The sequence below is a fragment of the Phaethon lepturus genome, unplaced genomic scaffold (assembly GCF_000687285.1).
Source record: "Phaethon lepturus isolate BGI_N335 unplaced genomic scaffold, ASM68728v1 scaffold46464, whole genome shotgun sequence".
In the NCBI taxonomy this organism is placed as follows: Eukaryota; Metazoa; Chordata; class Aves; order Phaethontiformes; family Phaethontidae; genus Phaethon; species Phaethon lepturus.
In genome coordinates, this window is record NW_010537937.1 from 1 (window position 1) to 17477 (window position 17477).

A 17477-nucleotide genomic window follows, 5' to 3' on the forward strand; every position below is an offset into this window, starting at 1 on the left:
CCCAGCGGCCCCTTGCACGGCCCCTGCACTCCCCAGGCGCTGGTTAAAATGTGTTTCCGTTGTCTGGGCGCTTTGGGTTTTTTTGCCTACGACATTTTTCTGTAACGTTTTGTGGTTTTGTCCTTGTCCCCCCATGAACTGGTAGTTGTTCGGCACTGCTATGTCTGTGGCTTCAGCCTGGCTGTATTCCATATAGAAAAAGGAACGATGTTTCATCCGGTGGCCCTTAAGGGACATGTTGCTTTGAGACTATGGCCTTGGAGCGAATGCTTAGCTAACAAAAGCCAAGTGCCTGTCACCATGGTTGCTCAACACCCTACATTCATGGCAGCAGCACTGTTGATGGCAGAAGCACTTACTGTACCCAGATGGTGTTCAAGTGCGCATGCGTGCCCATGCATTTTTCCTTTTTAGAAACAGAAAACATGAGGGTTTTTGGATGAAAAAAACCCCTGTGCATTCAAATCCAAAGTTTAGGCCAGACAAAAATTGTGGACTTAATATGGCATGCTTCATGATCTAGTGCCTGCAGACTTGCCATCTGATTTGATGCCATTTTGGAAATCTAATTCACCCCATTTCTCCAGCCTCTCATTAGCTGGCATAAATGCTGATGGCAGGACATGCATTAGCTTTTATGGCATTGGTCTTCACCGGATCACAGTACTGACACGGGCCAGTTCAGCAAGGGTTGATTTCCATTTTCCAGGGCAATAACCAAGAGACAGGGAGAGAATTTGTCGACGGAAGAGGTTTGCATGACTCACTGTCTGGGGCTAATGCTGTAACGAGGCAAGCACCACCTGCCATCACGTTTGCCGCAGCCCAGGGGTAGCGACGGCCGATGCGATCCAGTGTTAGCATGAGGATGAAGGCGGCTGGGAACTCGACGAGAGCAGAATAGAGGAAGTCCAGATACATGTTCCCAGCCGCTATTCCCATGTGGATGATGAGGCCCTGGTAGAGGACGGAGCTCGTGAACCTGGGCAGAGAACAGGGTGCAAATGAAGCCAAACCCTTTGGGAGAGAGTTTATGCAAAGAACTGAGATTTGCAGCTGGCTGTGAACAAAACAGGTTTAAATCAATGATAACAATTTAAGGCAACAAATCACACACCTCCGTTTGGGCTGCAAAAGCCTTCCCTTACCAACTGTACATCAAAATGAACGTGTGTTTTCTGATCTGAGGTGTCCTGACCAGGTCTAGAAATGAAGGTTTCAGCTTTTCTCCATCTTCCTCTTCAGAGTTGAGATTCTGGGAGTACAAGCGACAGGACAAGAGCTTACAGTGGGCAGGGGAGAGGGTGGTGAGCACTACAATGGCTATGTTCATCTGGATTAATGGGAGGATGAGGGTTTTCATTTGCCAGTTAAGTAACTGAGGGCAAAATAACTTCTCCGGAGTGTTTTGGGGAAAGGAAACATGAAACTTATATAGTCTTCATATCTGTGTAGGCACGTATATGAGGTTGTTGCATGGCATGAAGCAGCATTTAAAAAAAAATGAATAAGGATGTTCTGAAATTTTAAGTCATGAGATTTGTCAGGTTTACTGTTGATTGATACTACTCAAAGGAATAATTTTTCTTATCTGCTGGCCACTTTTGCAAACCTCTTTTCTTAAACATGCTCTAAGAGGGTGCCAGGCAGTCAAAGAGAAGAAAATTCACTTGCCTTTGCTTTAGGGAACTGCAGTGCTTTTGGTTGCCAATCTACTCCCTACTCTAACCCCAAAACAATCCTAAACTCATAACATTATTTGCCTCGAGGTTTGCATATACGCAGCAAATGCAGTGCAGTCACCTGGAAAGAGAGAGGTAGCTTCTTCTTATTTCCCTTGGCGATGTGCTTAATAACTTCCATAGCTTTGTCATTTTGCTTTTGAGCTATGAGCCACCTGGGAGACTCAGGCAGACACCTGCAAGACATATAGGCATGACCGCTACGGGGAAGGAAAATGCGCGTTACTGGTACACAGAGAATGAAAATGAGTTTTTCAGGCAGGGATCCTATTGTGTATTGAGTATCCAGCGGTGGTATTGAACTGAGTGGTAGCTGTGTCTGTCTCTGATTGCACTCTGATTCATGCTCCACTTGAATGACAACATAGCTTGATTTTTTTTTCTTTAAGGCTAAAACCAGTTTATTGTAGTTTGGAAACATTAGTCTGAGATAAATTCTGTTGGCATGTTTTAGAAATGGCTAATAGTCTGTGGACATAGAAAATAACAGCTGTAAACCTGATCCTTCAGCTTCTCTATGTTAAAAATAAACTTAAAAAAAAAAAAAAATCAAACCCAAACAAAAAAGCTCTCCCAAATCTGTTCCCTGATCTGGTTATGAAATTTTCTAAGGATCATTTTCATTCATTTTTTTTTGTGAACAGTCAACAAAAGTCTGTTGATTTCATTTTAAAAAAAGCAATTTTAATCAATGATTAGAAAAAATAATTTGTCAGAGTAGCTCAAGTACTGTTCAAGAAAGAACGATGTATTAGTTTGTGATGGGTGGCAAGGGCTCCAAACACAGAAGCATTACAACACGTTGCAGGCAGTCCCTTGCTCTTAGGTGATTCAGACTAAAGCCCTGGGCAGGTGGAACAGAACAACAGAAAACTGCCAGATCTGATCCGATGTTGTCTTGGAAATGCTTCCGGTAGCGCTACGGCCGATCCCTACAAAGCAGCCTCTGCTCCCAGCTGCGGTCCCCTGTTTTGGGCCGCCTGTTGCTGGCGGCTGTCACAGTGGGCACTTACCAGTAGTAGAGCAGGAATAAGACGCTGGGCAGTGTGACCGTGAGCTGGAGCCACCTCCAGTGCGGAAGCGCGTAAGCCAGGGCGGTGAGGATGAGGAGTCCCAGAGTGAAGGCGGTCTGGTAAATGATGCACGCTGCCCTCCGGTAGTTTGAGCCAACAAATTCTGCAACTGCAAGGACAAGTTGCATGAGGCGCAGAGAAAATAAATCGGTTTGGGGAGCCGGGGGGGACTCCAAAGCTCTAAAACCACGCAGAGCCCCCGTGCTCAGCCGTGCCCTCACGGCGTGGTGTGCGGGTGTGGGCTTGGATGGGAAAGCAGATCAGGGCTGGGTCCCTGGCGTAGAGCACAGGGCAAGTCCTGACCCTTCCTCCTCCACTGGTCACCTGGGAACTTTGCCCCTGCCTTCAAGGGTGTCAGGCCCTCACCCATCAACACAGGGCAAAGCTGGCTTTCTTCCTCCCGTTCCCTCTAGCTAAGAACTAAATGGGAAAATAAAACAGACAGCTGACGCTTGCTTGCCTCCATCTCCCTCCTCCCGTACGGCTTGGAAACAATGTCTTCCTCCCCACCAAACATGTGAAACAGCACAGCAAAGGTTGTTTTGGCACAAAGGCTGTGAAACTCAAGTGTTACCTCTCACAGCACCACTTGTTGCCTTTCCTAGAAAAGGGTCATACATCTTCTCAACATTTTCAATTAGTTCTTGTCTCTAGACTTTGTCCTTCGTTTTGGACTGTGCCTCTCCAGGTATGAATGCTCCCCAGTTTTCAGAGCTGCCTCCTAATTTTTCCATTTATGTGTATGAGCTGGTGCAAGCTTGGGTCATAAACACCTGCATTTAAGCAAAGAGGTGCAGTTTGGCAGTAAATAGCAGGGTGCCACTGTCTACTCTTGTTACACGCGGCTCCAGCTGGATGGCACCAGTGGGGGTCAGCCCGGCTGCTAAACCCCCCTAAACCAGAGGGTTCCTGCCCAGGAAGTGTAATTGCAAGCTGCCGTAACTGAGGACGTAGCCTGTCAGCCAGCCTCCCTTGCTGACCAGTCCCTGTATCAGGCGGAAGACCACTGTCCAGCTGTAGCTCGGTGCAAAGGCCATGAGAACCCCTGAGACCGCATTGATGAGGACTGTGACCAGGAGGCAGAGTTTGCGGCCAAACCTGTGGAGGGAAAGAAGAGAAGAGAAGAAAGAGGCTCAGCTGCCAGCAGAGCAGGGTGGCAAACCAAAGGGTTTAGAGAGGCTGGAGATGGTGCCTGTCCCCCTCTTCTCTGTTCATTTTGAGTAGGAGTCTGTATCTGCTCTTCCCTTTGCAGCATTTTTCATCTCAATGGAAGCTTAGGGGACTCCCCCGCCCTGTGTTTTCAGGTCATTGCTCACTTCTGGTTAATGACTTAGCTAATGAGTTCAAGAAATGTTCTAATATGGCTCTTCGGCTCATCTTTCAAAGCTGCAATAGCTTTTTAAAGGGGATTTTTTTTGATAACTGTTCTTTACCTATTTTCTCATCAACCTTGGTGGACTATTGAGCTCTTCTTGAAGATGGCTTTGTACATCCCTGTTATTTGTCATTCCCTGTATCACCATGACTCACTGATAATCAGAAATAAATTATTTCCAAAAGAAACAGGCTTACTGGAACAATGGAAAGGCATTTGTTTTCTAGCTGACAGAGATACATATTCAGTTAAAAGCATGCTTTATAAAAAACATTAAATTTGTCCATGCCCACTAACAAAAATAGCACAATAATAAATGCCAGCCAAAATAAATTTCTTCTGTTCTCTACAATAACATCAGCAGATCTCATCACTCAAACTTTCCTCCTGTCATGAGCCTGACATACAGGCATTTTTGACTTGCCTTGAAGTCCAGCCCAAGAGAGCTTCATCAGACCGTGAGAGGAGCCCTCTCCTGCAAAGGGCCTTTCCCGGTGCCCCAGCTCTGAAGGGCAGAGGTGCAATGCTGCATGTTAGCACTGACCTCAGGAGCTCTCTAAGGACACAGGGGTGCCATTTCCAAGACACCTATGACTCTTGAATGTCAAAGTCAGCACCAGTTGCCCAGACACCAATCAAGTAAATGAGTAGGTCTAATCTCTCAGAGAGAAGCACATTTGGAAAGAGCTTTTGAAACCTCCCCCGAAGCACTTGAAAGGTTTGCAGAAGTTGTCCTGAGTACAGCATGTTGCAGGAATCATCTCATGCACGGGAAGACTCCAGCTGCACTCACGCTGTCTGACGAGAAGAGGATGGGTATCTCAAATCCAGGAAACACAGAATTCATGGGCCTACTCCCCATTCCTTCTCTTAAATTTGATTCTGGATTTGTTTTTGCCCTAAGCACAACACTGTCTTTGGTATGGGGTTTTGTATTGTTCTTGAGTGCTTGCAATGCAGGGACCACGGTGAACTGGGGCAGGATGGCAGTGAGTAGAGCAGTAGAAAAGCCCTTGAAGCTATGACATGCATGTGCTTTATCTTAACAGCAATGATATCCTACTCCCTCATGTCTTTTCATACTTTTGTTTGATAATAAGCCTTGGTAAAAAGATCCTTCAGTATTTTGACACAGAGAGAGAGCATTTCAGATATAAATGGCTGTGGGTTTGGGAGCTCTGGTTTCTGTTGGCTTGCACAACCATACGCTGCCAAGAAATGCCTTTGCTAGTGAGCATGATTGCTTAATCCACCTCTGTCCTGAAAAGGTGATCTGAAGAGTGGTGCCTCTGATGGTCGTGGGATCTGCTTACAGCTATTTCATGTTCCGTCATGCCTGGGTGAGTAGTTGCTATATATCCTCTCCTTTGCTCCCATAAGCTGTGCATAATTATCTGAGCGTTATTATCCATTCCTTCTGGGAAAAAGGATGGAATACTTCAAATTCACTAGAAGATTGGCCAGAAAACAAGAATTTGGATTTAAGTAACAGAGAGGATGGGGGGCTGATGTATGTTTCTGATGCAATAAAGGAACCAACGACTTTCAAAATGCATGTGAAGAAAAGCAAAAATTGGCGTGTGTCAACCTTTGTCCTTGGAATCAGACATGGAGTCCAGCCCAAGACTGAAGACGGATGCAGGATCTTTGCAGTACCACTGTAGCCATTTGATGTCTTTCACCTGAGAGAGCTTTTTTGCAAACTGCACACAAGATGCAGCCAAAAGGAGTTACTTTGATAGACCACTATCTTCTGATGAAAAATCTGTTTAAGCAGAAACCTTAAAAAACTCCATGGTCTGGTTCGCTGGCAGTAAAGGTTTACTGAGGACTGGAAAGCAGTCTGTCCAATCTATGCCCAAGTGACCTTCTTCATAAGCAGGTTGATCTGTGTGGAGGGACAGCTTAGGGTTAGCTAGGGCTGTGGTAGCAGTGAAACATGAGAGCAGGGACCAGCAGGACAAACACAGTCCCATGCTTATTTTGTGACACTGCAGAAGTACTACGGGAGGTTGCTGTGCCCCTTCCCCTAGACCTTCCCCCTTGGAGGAGGGGGAAAGTGAAAAGAAGGGAATGGTGGCAATATCTGTCCACAGACATGGTTTTGGGGCCTGATGAGCATGGGAGGAAAAGGCTGCTGCTCATTGTACTCTCCTATGTTCTGAGAATACAAAGCAAAAAAATTTTTCTCCAGGACAGACTGACTTTACAGAAGGATTGTTCACCCCATGTTACCTTCACCTCTTCAAATTCCAGTCTCAGCCTCTCTTTTTACTGAAAAATTTGGTAAACATGTTTAGGAAGGTCAGCTACAAAGCATTACGTTTGTTCAGAGTCTAACCTAAAAAATAAAACCCCACTGGGCAGATACATGGCACAATGACATTTGTGATGGAAAAGAGGAGATGAGGGATAATAAGGTCTAGATCCAGCTACATACAGAGCAAACTGAGAAAAAGGGGGACCAAAGAAAATTTAGGAAGGAGCAACTTCTTCTATTTCTGTATCTGAGAAAAACTCTCCTATTTTGAAACTGATTTATGGCCATCTGGATACTGTTAAAATTAATGTGAAACAAATTTATCACAAAGATGGGCAAATGGTTCTTGGTGCGTGAATTAAAATTTAATCTCAAACTCTGAGCTTGCATTGCAGTTTGCCACTATGAAAGAAAACACAATCTCTTTAGTTGTGAATGTGCAAATTCCCCATGGAGCCACTGAGAGGCTGTAAAAGTGGAGCAACACCATGTCATTTCCATGGATTCCTGGGTCACAACAGACTTTGAAAGCAGGGGTTTAGGAACCACCATCCACCCCTTTGTAAGTGACACATGGGCCTTTTGAATCAAGTTTTAATTGTGTTCATTTCTTCTTTGAATTGTGAGTATTGTTCAACGACATGCAGAAAGCAGGTAACCAGAGGAACCAGTTCATTTCACACCTGTCTGCATACCACATACCTGTCTGCTATGTAGCCAATGCTCATGGAGCCAATAAAAAACCCAACGTTCACACATGACTGGAAGAGGTCCAGCTTCCAGGAGTCCTCACACACCAGGTTAAACTGCAAGGGCAACCACAGTTAGAAGCGCTGGAACATGCAGCAAAAACCATAGCTGTTAGAGGAGGAAGGAAACCAATGACACGCAACTAGAAAACAGGCTCCAGAAAAGAAACCCTCTAATCTCTCAAACTGATATCTGCAATACATCTTGTCTGGATTTTCCAAACCTTGTGGAAAAGTTACACCCTGGAAAATGATTGCACAATGACACATGAGAAAGGGAGAGAAGCTTTGAATGAACAAATTAAAAAGTTCAGAAAAATCTCACCCTCTCCTCCCCACCCATCTGCTTGAAATTTGGAGGACGCTTGGAGCGTCGTTTCCTTCCCAGATGCCAAAGTCTGTCTCTAATCGTGTACTATCTCGCTGTGTGACAGCAGTGCCGGGCGTGAGAGGTGGTGGGGCTGCCATGAGCCCTGCTGGAGGTGAGCCAAGAGATGGCTGTCCCGCTCCTCATTAGCACTGGCAGAACACCCAGGATTTGGTTGACTTTTCTTTCAGTGAACCGGTACTCTGTAGCTTGCCTTGGATTTACAATTAACAGGTTACCAATCCACACCCCGCGAGGGGAGGAGGGGAAACTGGTGTTAACTTCTCTAGAGCTGGAAATATTAATTCAGGTGTAACTAGACTTCAGCCCAGAAAGAAGTATGAATGTCTTTGGCTGCTTATTTAGTCTTTTTCTAACCCAGACAAGTTTGCTGGGGCCATACCAAACAGCTCAGATTGGTTTCCCTGGCTTGACTGATGTGGAGGAAGGCTGGGAGTGCTCTTCTCTGCCCCAACCCATCTGTCCCAAGGGAAAGCGAGGTGGAGTTGCTTTGTAATGGTGATGATAGCGAAGCAAGGGAATATGAATACCCTGCCCGAGGAAGTTATGAAGTATCCAGCATCACAGTTTTTTAAGAATGGGTTACAGAAACATCTGCTAGGCATGGTTGAGGTATATTTAATACAGATTTGGGACTGAGGGAGGAGTAAAAGAGATGTCTCTGGAGGTCATTCCTATGCTTCAGGTGTCTACATGGATTTAGACTGTTAGTACTGGTTTGCACAGCTTTTCACTTTCTAAACTATGTGGTTTAGATAGCGTAAGTTGGAAGAAAGGAACGCTGCTGTTGCTAACTCATTATCTCACAAATTTAGCCCCATCTTGTACTTCTTGTTCATTGTACGTGAGTGTCTGTTTGGATTATCACCCATATGTGCAATTCCTCAGTTTGGGCTATGGGGTGCTTCCCTCAGTTTGGTGACTGAAATACTGAATTATGAGAATAGCCATTGTCTGATTGATAACAAGCTTGCAATATTATCCTCCCAGGAAAAGCAATCACTTCCCATTATTTTTCCATATATATCTTTGTTCTAAGTCCCTAGCAAGTCCTGATATTCACTGTTTATCAGCAGTCAGGCTAAGGCTGTGCACCAAAAGCAAACTTTACCAATACAGCGTCTTCTAGCTTCAAGGTGTGCAGGCAAGAGTGATTTTGCTGGACAAACTGTGTCTTACCTCAGTCACAAGAGAGGTTCCTGGGGAGTCATAGATCCAGCCATCCTGGCAGGGACCGAGGGGGATGGTGCTCTGGTTGCCCACGAGGCTGCCAAGGGGGTCGGTGCAGCTGACGCCCGTCGTGTTCCAGTCCACCTCGTACCTCCTGCAGCGGCTGCTGAAACTGGCCCCATGGCCATGGCCACCCCACTCGGGAACTGTGTGATTCAGCTGCTCCTCCAGGCTCCAGCCACAGCGCTGGCTCAGCTCAGCCACCCCGGGACTGAAGCAGCGATGCTCGGGGGTGAATCCCAGGAAAAAAATCCCCACGTAAATGGGAGCGAAGGTAGCAGAAAACAGGCATAAGACAAAGAGGGCTTGTTTCTGAAAGAAGTCAAATTCTCCGATCTGCTCTAAAATATCATCCAGGGTTGGCATCTTTGTATGTTGCAACTAATTAAACTATCTAACTCAGCTGCTTTCCAGGGCTTTGCCTTTCCCTGCATGCTTAAATAACAGCCCAAGTGTTTGCTCAAAACTCACACACCAATAATTAATTAACTTTGTCAATTGTCAAGCCATGCATCACAACCTTTGTTTCTCAAATGCCGTTTCTAAACAAACTTTGGCTCTCTTGTTTTAGCCTCTGCTGTCCTTTTGTTTTGTGTATGACACACTTGAAATACAAGAGCTAGTATCTTAGATTATGGCCCTTTCGGTCTGTCATCGAGAGTCTGCCAGTGCACAGTATGGGGTAGGCAATAATTCCTTTGTCCAGTATTTTCAGAGGCCATAAATATTATGAAAGCAATGTTGTCCTCTCGTATATACACAACTTAAGAACAGTATACTCGAAATTACACTGGGTATAGATGACCAGTTGGAAGCTGCTTTGAGGGTGTAGAAGACAATGCAGAGAAGACACAACAGGGCAGATTTCTTTTAGGCACCAAATAGCTAAAGAATAGTGCTGTGCCCCAGATAGGAAGCAGACCAGCTGCCGCAGGACTCTTCTGAGTCAGAGGGTCTCAGACCGAACTTGCAGGCGTTCACATGTGACTGCCCCACACCTGAGAGTGGCCCCGAGACCCATCACCAGCCCTCACATGCCCACCCTGCCCTCTGCCTCCTCCCTGTGCCCTGGGGAGGAAGCGGGCAGGGGCTGCCATAAACCACATCCCCGTCTCACGAACCCGTTGCAGCTCTTTCATGTGAATTTATTAGACAATGCTAATGTGTAAATGTGTGCTTAAGCAATGGAGATGTCCTCAGCCTCTTTTCCTGAGGAGGATAATTTATGCTGTGGTCCTGTAGCTGCAGTTGCATAAGGTCCTTTCGTGTTGTTCCCTGTCTGCATGCCATGTGTCAAATAATTAGCTTGCGTCAAATAATGTAAGCAATGATGGAGGACTGGAAGAGGTTCAATGCAGCTGAATATCAAAAGTGTGGATTTGGACAAAAACCATATATGGGCAAAGATTTCTGCCTGCAAATTTTCTGCAGACACGTTTTATTACCCCTCTTTCTAAGACAGACCGTAGCAACTTTGTGCTTCTGAAGGGAAGCCCTGAGTTCATTTGGTTTGTTTCCCCTTGAGGAGCATTCAGTGACCTCTCTGAGTTTTATGAAGCACAAAACTAAATGATGAACCTTGGAGGAAAACAGAGGTGATAGGTAACATGATATTTTAAAGGGCTATTAAAAACAAACCCTGTTGAGTTACAACGACCGGCACATCTAGGAACTGTCATGAACCACAAATGGGACTGCTGCTTTGCAATAAACATCTTTCACAGCTAAGACAAGACCAGACCTTTGACCGCTTACCACTAAACTGTTTACCTGTCTCGGTCCAGGTCTGGTTTACATCAGAAGGAGGAATGGGCTATTTCCCCATTAACACTGTAGGAGCTCACTGCACTAGCAGCCTTTAAATGTTGCACCCACCTGCACACAGACTACTCAGCAACCCACGTGTTTGATGCATTTGTTAACAGCTAAAACTTGGCTCAGCCAAAACCGAATTAAATGCAACAAGAAGTGCATAAAGCATCCTGGAAATCTGCTTTACTCCCTTTCCTGATTCTGCCTAGTGTAGTTTCATGTTGGGGAGAGCAAGAAAGAAGACCAATGGATGCAAGTATTGTGTTCATATGCCAGTTATGCTGGCAGAAGGTTGTATCTCTGCTTTTGAGAAAGACTGATGTTCTTTCTCTTAGAAAACCTCCAGTGTCACTTGAGTATTCTCTTGCATTGCCAGTAAGCAAAGTATTGTCCTACAGTGGGAGTGACCAGTGTGTAGCTTCAGATATTGCATGAGGAGCAAAGTAAAAACCGGAGTGCCTCTGTTTCCAGAGGGCACCCGTGCCTCTGATTGATAGAAGACCTGTATTGCCTTGCAGTGACAAGTTCATGAAACAGTGTCAGCTGTGACAAGTTTACTGCATATAATCAGTAATCCCTTCAGTTTAGAGTAGTGAAGCATTACCATGCCTACTTTAAAACACGCCAGCCTTCCAAAAGCTGTGGTAAGCATTACCATACTCTGACCTTCCCGAGCTTTAGATGCATGCTTATGGGGTTGGGTGAAATGTGAACAAAGTGAAGCCTAAAACACTGCTGAAAAAAAATTACAGATACAAGACAGGTCTAATCCATCCATAAAAATGGTGCATACCGATAATGATAGTATATGTAACTGCTGCCAAACAATAGCCCGGATTCAAAGATCTGAAAGCATCTTCTAATGAAATCACTCCTGAAGACTGAGAAACTGAAGCAGAATGATCTAACAGCCTAGCTCTTCAGAAATACTGTTTTTCACATCTTTGAAAGTTTAGGCTAAAATGATTTACTAGAGGTGCCTCAGACAGACATTTCCGTTCAGGTGCCTTCCGAAGCCTTCTGTTCTCCTGTAAGCCTTCCTGCGTGAGTAAATATTTCTGCATTGAATTCCTTCTGGTGAGTCATTCTTTCATCCACACTGTTTAGTAATGATTTTGGTTAGATGCTTACCTACCTGTATGGACCTTATCAGAGCTCTGTTTCCTATAACAAGAGCATAGATGTTTAACAGCGAGCTTTGGGCCTGATGCTGTCTGCCATAATCTTGTGCTACCGTGGACCTGACCATGACATACTACTTTCAGAGGAATCATAGAATCATAAAGGTTGGAAAAGACCTCTAAGATCACCAAGTCCCATCATCAACCCAACACCACCATGCCCACTAAACCATGTCCCAAAGTGCCATGTCTACGCATTTTCTGAACACTTCCAGTGATGGTGACTCCACCACTTCCCTGGGCAGCCTGTGCCATGTTTGATCACTCTTTCAGTAAAGAAATTTTTCCTAATATCCAGTCTAAACCTCCCCTGGCGCAACTTGAGGCCATTTCCTCTCATTCTATTGCTTTCTACTTGGGAGGAGAGACCAACACCTACCTTGCTACAACCTCCTTTCAGGTAGTTGTAGATAGTGATAAGGTCTTCCCTCAGCCTCCTCTTCTCCAGACTAAACAATCACAGTTCCCTTAGCTGTTCCTTGTAAGACTTGTTCTCCAGACATCCAAACAAACAGTGAGTCATGCTCCCACTGGGTTCACTGCCTGTGCATTAGGGTGCAGGTACAGGAGACAGGGTGAGCCAGTCCTATTTCTTTGTGTGAAGGTCCTACTCCCCATTCCCTTTCCTACAGCCCATCCTGGCACTTGCTGGTCCTACACTGCACGAATTCAGTCAACTCACTAAGTAGGCAGAGGCTGATCCTAACAAATATCTGGGTAGATTTATCCTGCAGCAGTCAGCTGTAGGGGCTCAGTGGAGGGATGAAGAAGAACCAGCACAAGGGAAAGGACAGGACCACATCTCTGGGAGCCTCTGGGAAAGGGAAGCTCGAAAGGAAAAGGAAGAAGCAGGATGCCTTCCCAGTAGTGACAGGGAGGCCAGCTGCCTTGTAGCTTTTAGTAGGGCTTCACCTGAGCTAATGTCAGCCATGTAAAAGCTGAGCATCTGGGCTGAGCTAGTTGTCCATGCCTGTTGTCCAGGCCTGTCCAGTCAATAGAGAAGGACACGTATCTCCAGATACATATCCAGATGTATAGCAGGAGCTAAGCCGGTGGTTAATAGCAGATCTGTGCACCCGGAGCTGCTAATAGCAGTTGGAGCACCACGCAGTACACAGTTAATCTGAACGAGGTGTTGACACATGGAGACATCTCTGACAAATTAACCAGGGCATAAAGTGCTGAGCATGCAATGGGGTTGACTGCGGGTGGCCAGAAAACACCTGATCTCATGTGAATCCTGCTGGGAGAAAGGTGCTTGTCAAAAAATGTTTAAGCAAATTTGGACTGCCAAAGAGTCTGTGATACACCAGTGCTTTGTGTCTTGGGACAGCTCTGAGAGCTAGATACCTAAGACCTGGCTATAGAGGGAACCTACACACCTTGTTTTTAGGCTACTCAAGTTATTTTGAACAACATGTGTTTGCACTTGATATTTATTTGCACCATGAGAACGTATAACTGATAAACAAAGTGTACTTTGTGGTTGGCTCACATACTACTAACACATTTTTCTTAGATGATAATCACACTATATTTGGCAAAAAAACCCTCTAGTTTTTGATTATTTGCATCAAAAGTCACAGTTTGAGCTCATTTCTTCATTGAACACTGATTACCACTTAGTATTGTGCAACCTAGGAATATATCACTTGATGACAAAGACAGCTCAGTGCACAGTCCTCACTCGGCTTTTGCCGTGTCATAGAGCATGACGTGTTGCTGGAGTTTGTTCTCTGAATGTTTCGTTTCTCCAGTCGCAAGGTGGCATGGCTTTTGCCAAGGGTGAGAGTGCTGCTGAGCCACTGTGCCACTGGTATTTGGGTCTATGAGCTGCTGTGTGAGGAGCTGCTTAGGCCAGGGCAAGGGATGCTTCAGCTGCCTAGGGAAAGGGGGTCCTGGGGCAGCTTGGCTTTTTGTGAACCTGTGCCATGGTTCTCAGGGTCTTGCTGCTTTGCTCCGACTGCCCAAGGAGACAGCAAAGTCACCCCACAATGTGTCTGGGGTTTGCACAGCCGCTCTTATCAAAGGGGACAGTGATAACAGGTTACCAAGGGGAGAAAAGGAGTGCAGGCAGCCCTGTAGCACAGAGCCTGGAGGGTGTGCTAGGTGCTTCAGGAATAACACACAGGTTTTGTTAAAACAGAGCTTTCTCCCAAGCCCACCCACCCATCCAGTTCACAAAACTCCTCCCAGAGCTGCCTGGAGGGGGTGACTACATCCAGCAGCAGAGCTGAGGCTGGACCTGGCCAGAGGAGCCCTCCCAGCTCTGGGACGGTACGGCATGGCACAGGCATAGCACAGGTTGTCTGCAGCTATCCTCGTGTCTCAAGCCAGCCTGCTGTCACAGCCACTGATGTGGCTGGGGAGGACACGGGCCCCCCCCAGCCACTGATGTGGCTGGGAAGCACACGGGCCTCAGGGCTTCAGCTTCCTAGCGGGCAGCCATGTATGGCTGGAAAGAGTAAGCCCCATCCCCCAGACTGGCAGTTGAAGTCTTAGGTTTGTTATTTCTTTTGCAGAGGTGAACTGCTGGTACCTGCTCTAAGGGTAGCAGGACTCGACATGAGATGAGCAGCGCAAACAGTACAGATATTACAAGGTTAGATACTATGTGAGGGACTTGATAAACAAGTGAGGATGGAGTGAACCTGGGGACTGAGGCTGCAGTGTGACATCTTTCTGCTGGTGGCAAAGGAAGGTTTTGCTGTCAAAGGCAATGTACTGGGTCACTGCACCCGTAGTTACCTGGCCAGGGCTGAGGCGGTATCTATTTCACCCTTCTCAGCCTCGGCACAGTCACTTCTGGGGTGGTTTAAACACATTGACTCCCATCTCCCACGTATAGATGCTCCTTTTGAACTGGCAGCCCTGCAGGAGTGGGAGCTGCTCCATGTCTCGAATAGGAGGGAAGAGGCGAGTTAAGTAGGCTGCAGGTGAAGCACAGATTAAAGGAAGTCTGTGATTTTGAAAGGGAAGACGAAAAAAATGTAGGAAGAAGCAAACTGGCAAGTAGCAAGCAGGTTTACTGTCAGGACAGCCAAAAGACACTGGCGTTTCTACAAAGGCTGAGAACTGGCCCTGTTCAGCAAGACTTTAATACAAAGTTAATTGCAAGCATTTAATTTTGTAGTAAGGTCTTGGGGGTGTAATTGCTTAATTAATTCCTAGACTGCACATATTAATCACATTCTTACTGCTGTGCTGTGACAAGGTATCATCACAGCCACACAGCATGATGTGAGGCATGGAGCCACCCCCAGCACCTCACCCCAGCTTGGAGCAGGGGCAGAAGTGGTGGCAGGGGGTGAGGCTGCCCTGCCTGCGGGGATCAGAGCGGGCGATGTCCCCATCCCACCTCTGCGGGGCTCTGCTCCCAGCGCTGCTGCACCGGGCAGCCTGGGAGGAGAGTGGAGGTGATAAGGGAGCAGCACATCCCACCACTGCTTCCAGTGTCAGGGGACCACAGATCCCTGCTTTCTGGATCTCTGCCCTGGCCCGTGCCTCTACACAGTGGAGACAGCACCTACCTAGTGGGGTCCCACTGGGAGGGGGAGGAGGGGAGCTTCTCTGAGGGACGGGTGGCTGCATGGATGAGAGGGTGACCCTCTGCCTCATCAGATGAGACTGCATTGGAGCAAAGTGTTCTGACTCCAGGAAGATGGAAAGGAACAGGAGGGCATGGAGAGAGACTGCTGTTGTCCTTCAAGATCGATTGGTCCTCCTCAGAGACCCCCAACTCACCTCTCTGCCCTGCCTCAACCTGTGGCAGACCCCCCTGACTCCTCCTGCAGGCCCTGTCCTTGACCTGACCCCTGCTGAAATCCCATTTGATCTTTGAGGCAGCAAAATAGTGTTACCTGGAACGTTGGGTTGTCTCAAGCCAGCCCTAATAGAATAAAAAGTGGTATAACATTATGAGACCTGATTTTCTGAGTTTCTGGCAGCCCTGCTCCTTGTGTATCATCATGCAGCTGCTAGGATTGCTGGTGTGAATGCGGTCTAATGAGAGACAGGCAATTACAGAATCCCTCACCTACACCATGCCAGAAGACTTCAGCTTCAGTGTCATTAAGCAGATTATTCTTGGATTTTCTGTATGGTCCTCAGTTAAAGTATCATTTTAGCACTTCTGTGAGATGAGTAAACACATCTCTTCTGGTGTGGTTATAAATTGCTTTTCACATGACAGAAAGCCTGAAATAAACACACAGCACTTAGTAAAAATAGCAGTGAAGCAGTTAAAACTGATCTAGAAAAATGGTAATTGGGGGTCAATCAGTGCAACAGATTTAGTGAAAAACGTTTTGCCTCTGAGTTTGAGTATATTTTTTCCAGATGTAAAAGGAGTTCAAATATATTCTGCAAGCTTGAATCTTTGGGGAGTTAAGTTTCATATGCACACAGCTGTGATGCAATTTGTCAGTGTTTGTTTACACAATTGTTATTAGCCCTGATATTTATGCTTCTAAAAGAGCCTTCTGCTCAGTGGGGGATGAAGCTAGTGTTTCTGTTGAAATTGCTTGTAAGACCAGCCTTTTTGTAGCTGAGAAACGGCACATTTGTCTGTGAACTTCCCTGTTCAGGTCTGCTGTATCTGACACCGTACAGATGCAAGCAAGGTGCTGTCCAGGTAAAGGACGGGGTATCCAACAACAGCTGTCATGGTAGGTGCTCTTAAGTCCTTTCTTCTAGGGAAGCTGAGAGCTCCTGCTCGGTTTTATTTCCATATCTTACCTTTTATTGTAAATTTTTGTGTTTTGTTACCTTGTAATTTGTTTTCATGAACATTTGGGCATTTCTCTACACTTCTGGGAGATAATGAAACACACTGATGGCACAAATCCAGTTGCAGCTACAAATGAGATGAGATAGATAATGCAAACACAATCTCTCAGAGTCTATAAGGACAACAAAAGCAAGAAGGCATCAGTAGTTTAACTCCAAAGAGAACATACAGACCCAACATTCATGGACAAGCAGATGGCCTTTGGTAGAGAATTGGGGCCAAACACTACGGACCCATCATGAATGCAGACAACCCTGCCTCACTTTATCCCCAGGACCACTGAAATTTCAGCGGGACTAGCTAGGCTAAAAGACACTGGTCAGAGAATTAAGGGGACTCAGATTCAAGGGCATGGAAATTAGCTGGCAGGCAAGGTTGAAGCCAAACTTGTACCATGTGGAACAAGATTTAGGAAACAGAGACCAATGTTTTCTGTTTGAGTCTTCCCCTGCAGTGGCTAATTGTCCTGCTGTGCTGCCCAGCAGGCTGCGGTGCTGCCCTCCCTGCTGCAGTAAGTGCCTCAATAACTGCCTCCAGTGTAAGAAATGAGGCAGTGGGTGGATGTTGGTGGTGGAAGAAGCAACGAGACAGTGACGGTCACCATTAGATATCCTGTTTGGGGCAGTGGTAGCTGAGAAGTTGCCCACATGCTCCTGTGAGATCATACTGTTACCCTTGAGCATCCACAGGGTTGGTCGCCTCTTGAACAAGCAGCTTTTGAGGTAGAAAAAGCCTAGCCGCTTTGCAGCTAAGGGAGGGGGTGGAATGAGTTCACTGGACTTGGCACTTTGTACGAATGAACTATAAATCCAGCGCGGGGCACTGTCGGGCTGGAGCGAGTCTGCTCTCGAGTTGGGAGGAATTGGCTAAGTGAAGGC

General features: G+C 46.4%; 1 protein-coding gene across 1 annotated transcript; it reads right to left on the minus strand.

The window, feature by feature from the left end:
* Positions 1 to 767: 767 nt before the first annotated feature.
* Positions 768 to 9183, minus strand: LOC104620412 (solute carrier family 22 member 2-like; the record flags this gene model as incomplete). Its single annotated transcript, XM_010286618.1, has 7 exons — positions 8767 to 9183; positions 7153 to 7256; positions 3759 to 3913; positions 2756 to 2924; positions 1804 to 1918; positions 1149 to 1255; positions 768 to 982 (listed from the first exon to the last, which is right to left on the minus strand). Coding segments are annotated over exons 1-7 (1282 nt in total), but the record flags the coding sequence as incomplete, so codon positions are not given.
* Positions 9184 to 17477: the final 8294 nt, after the last annotated feature.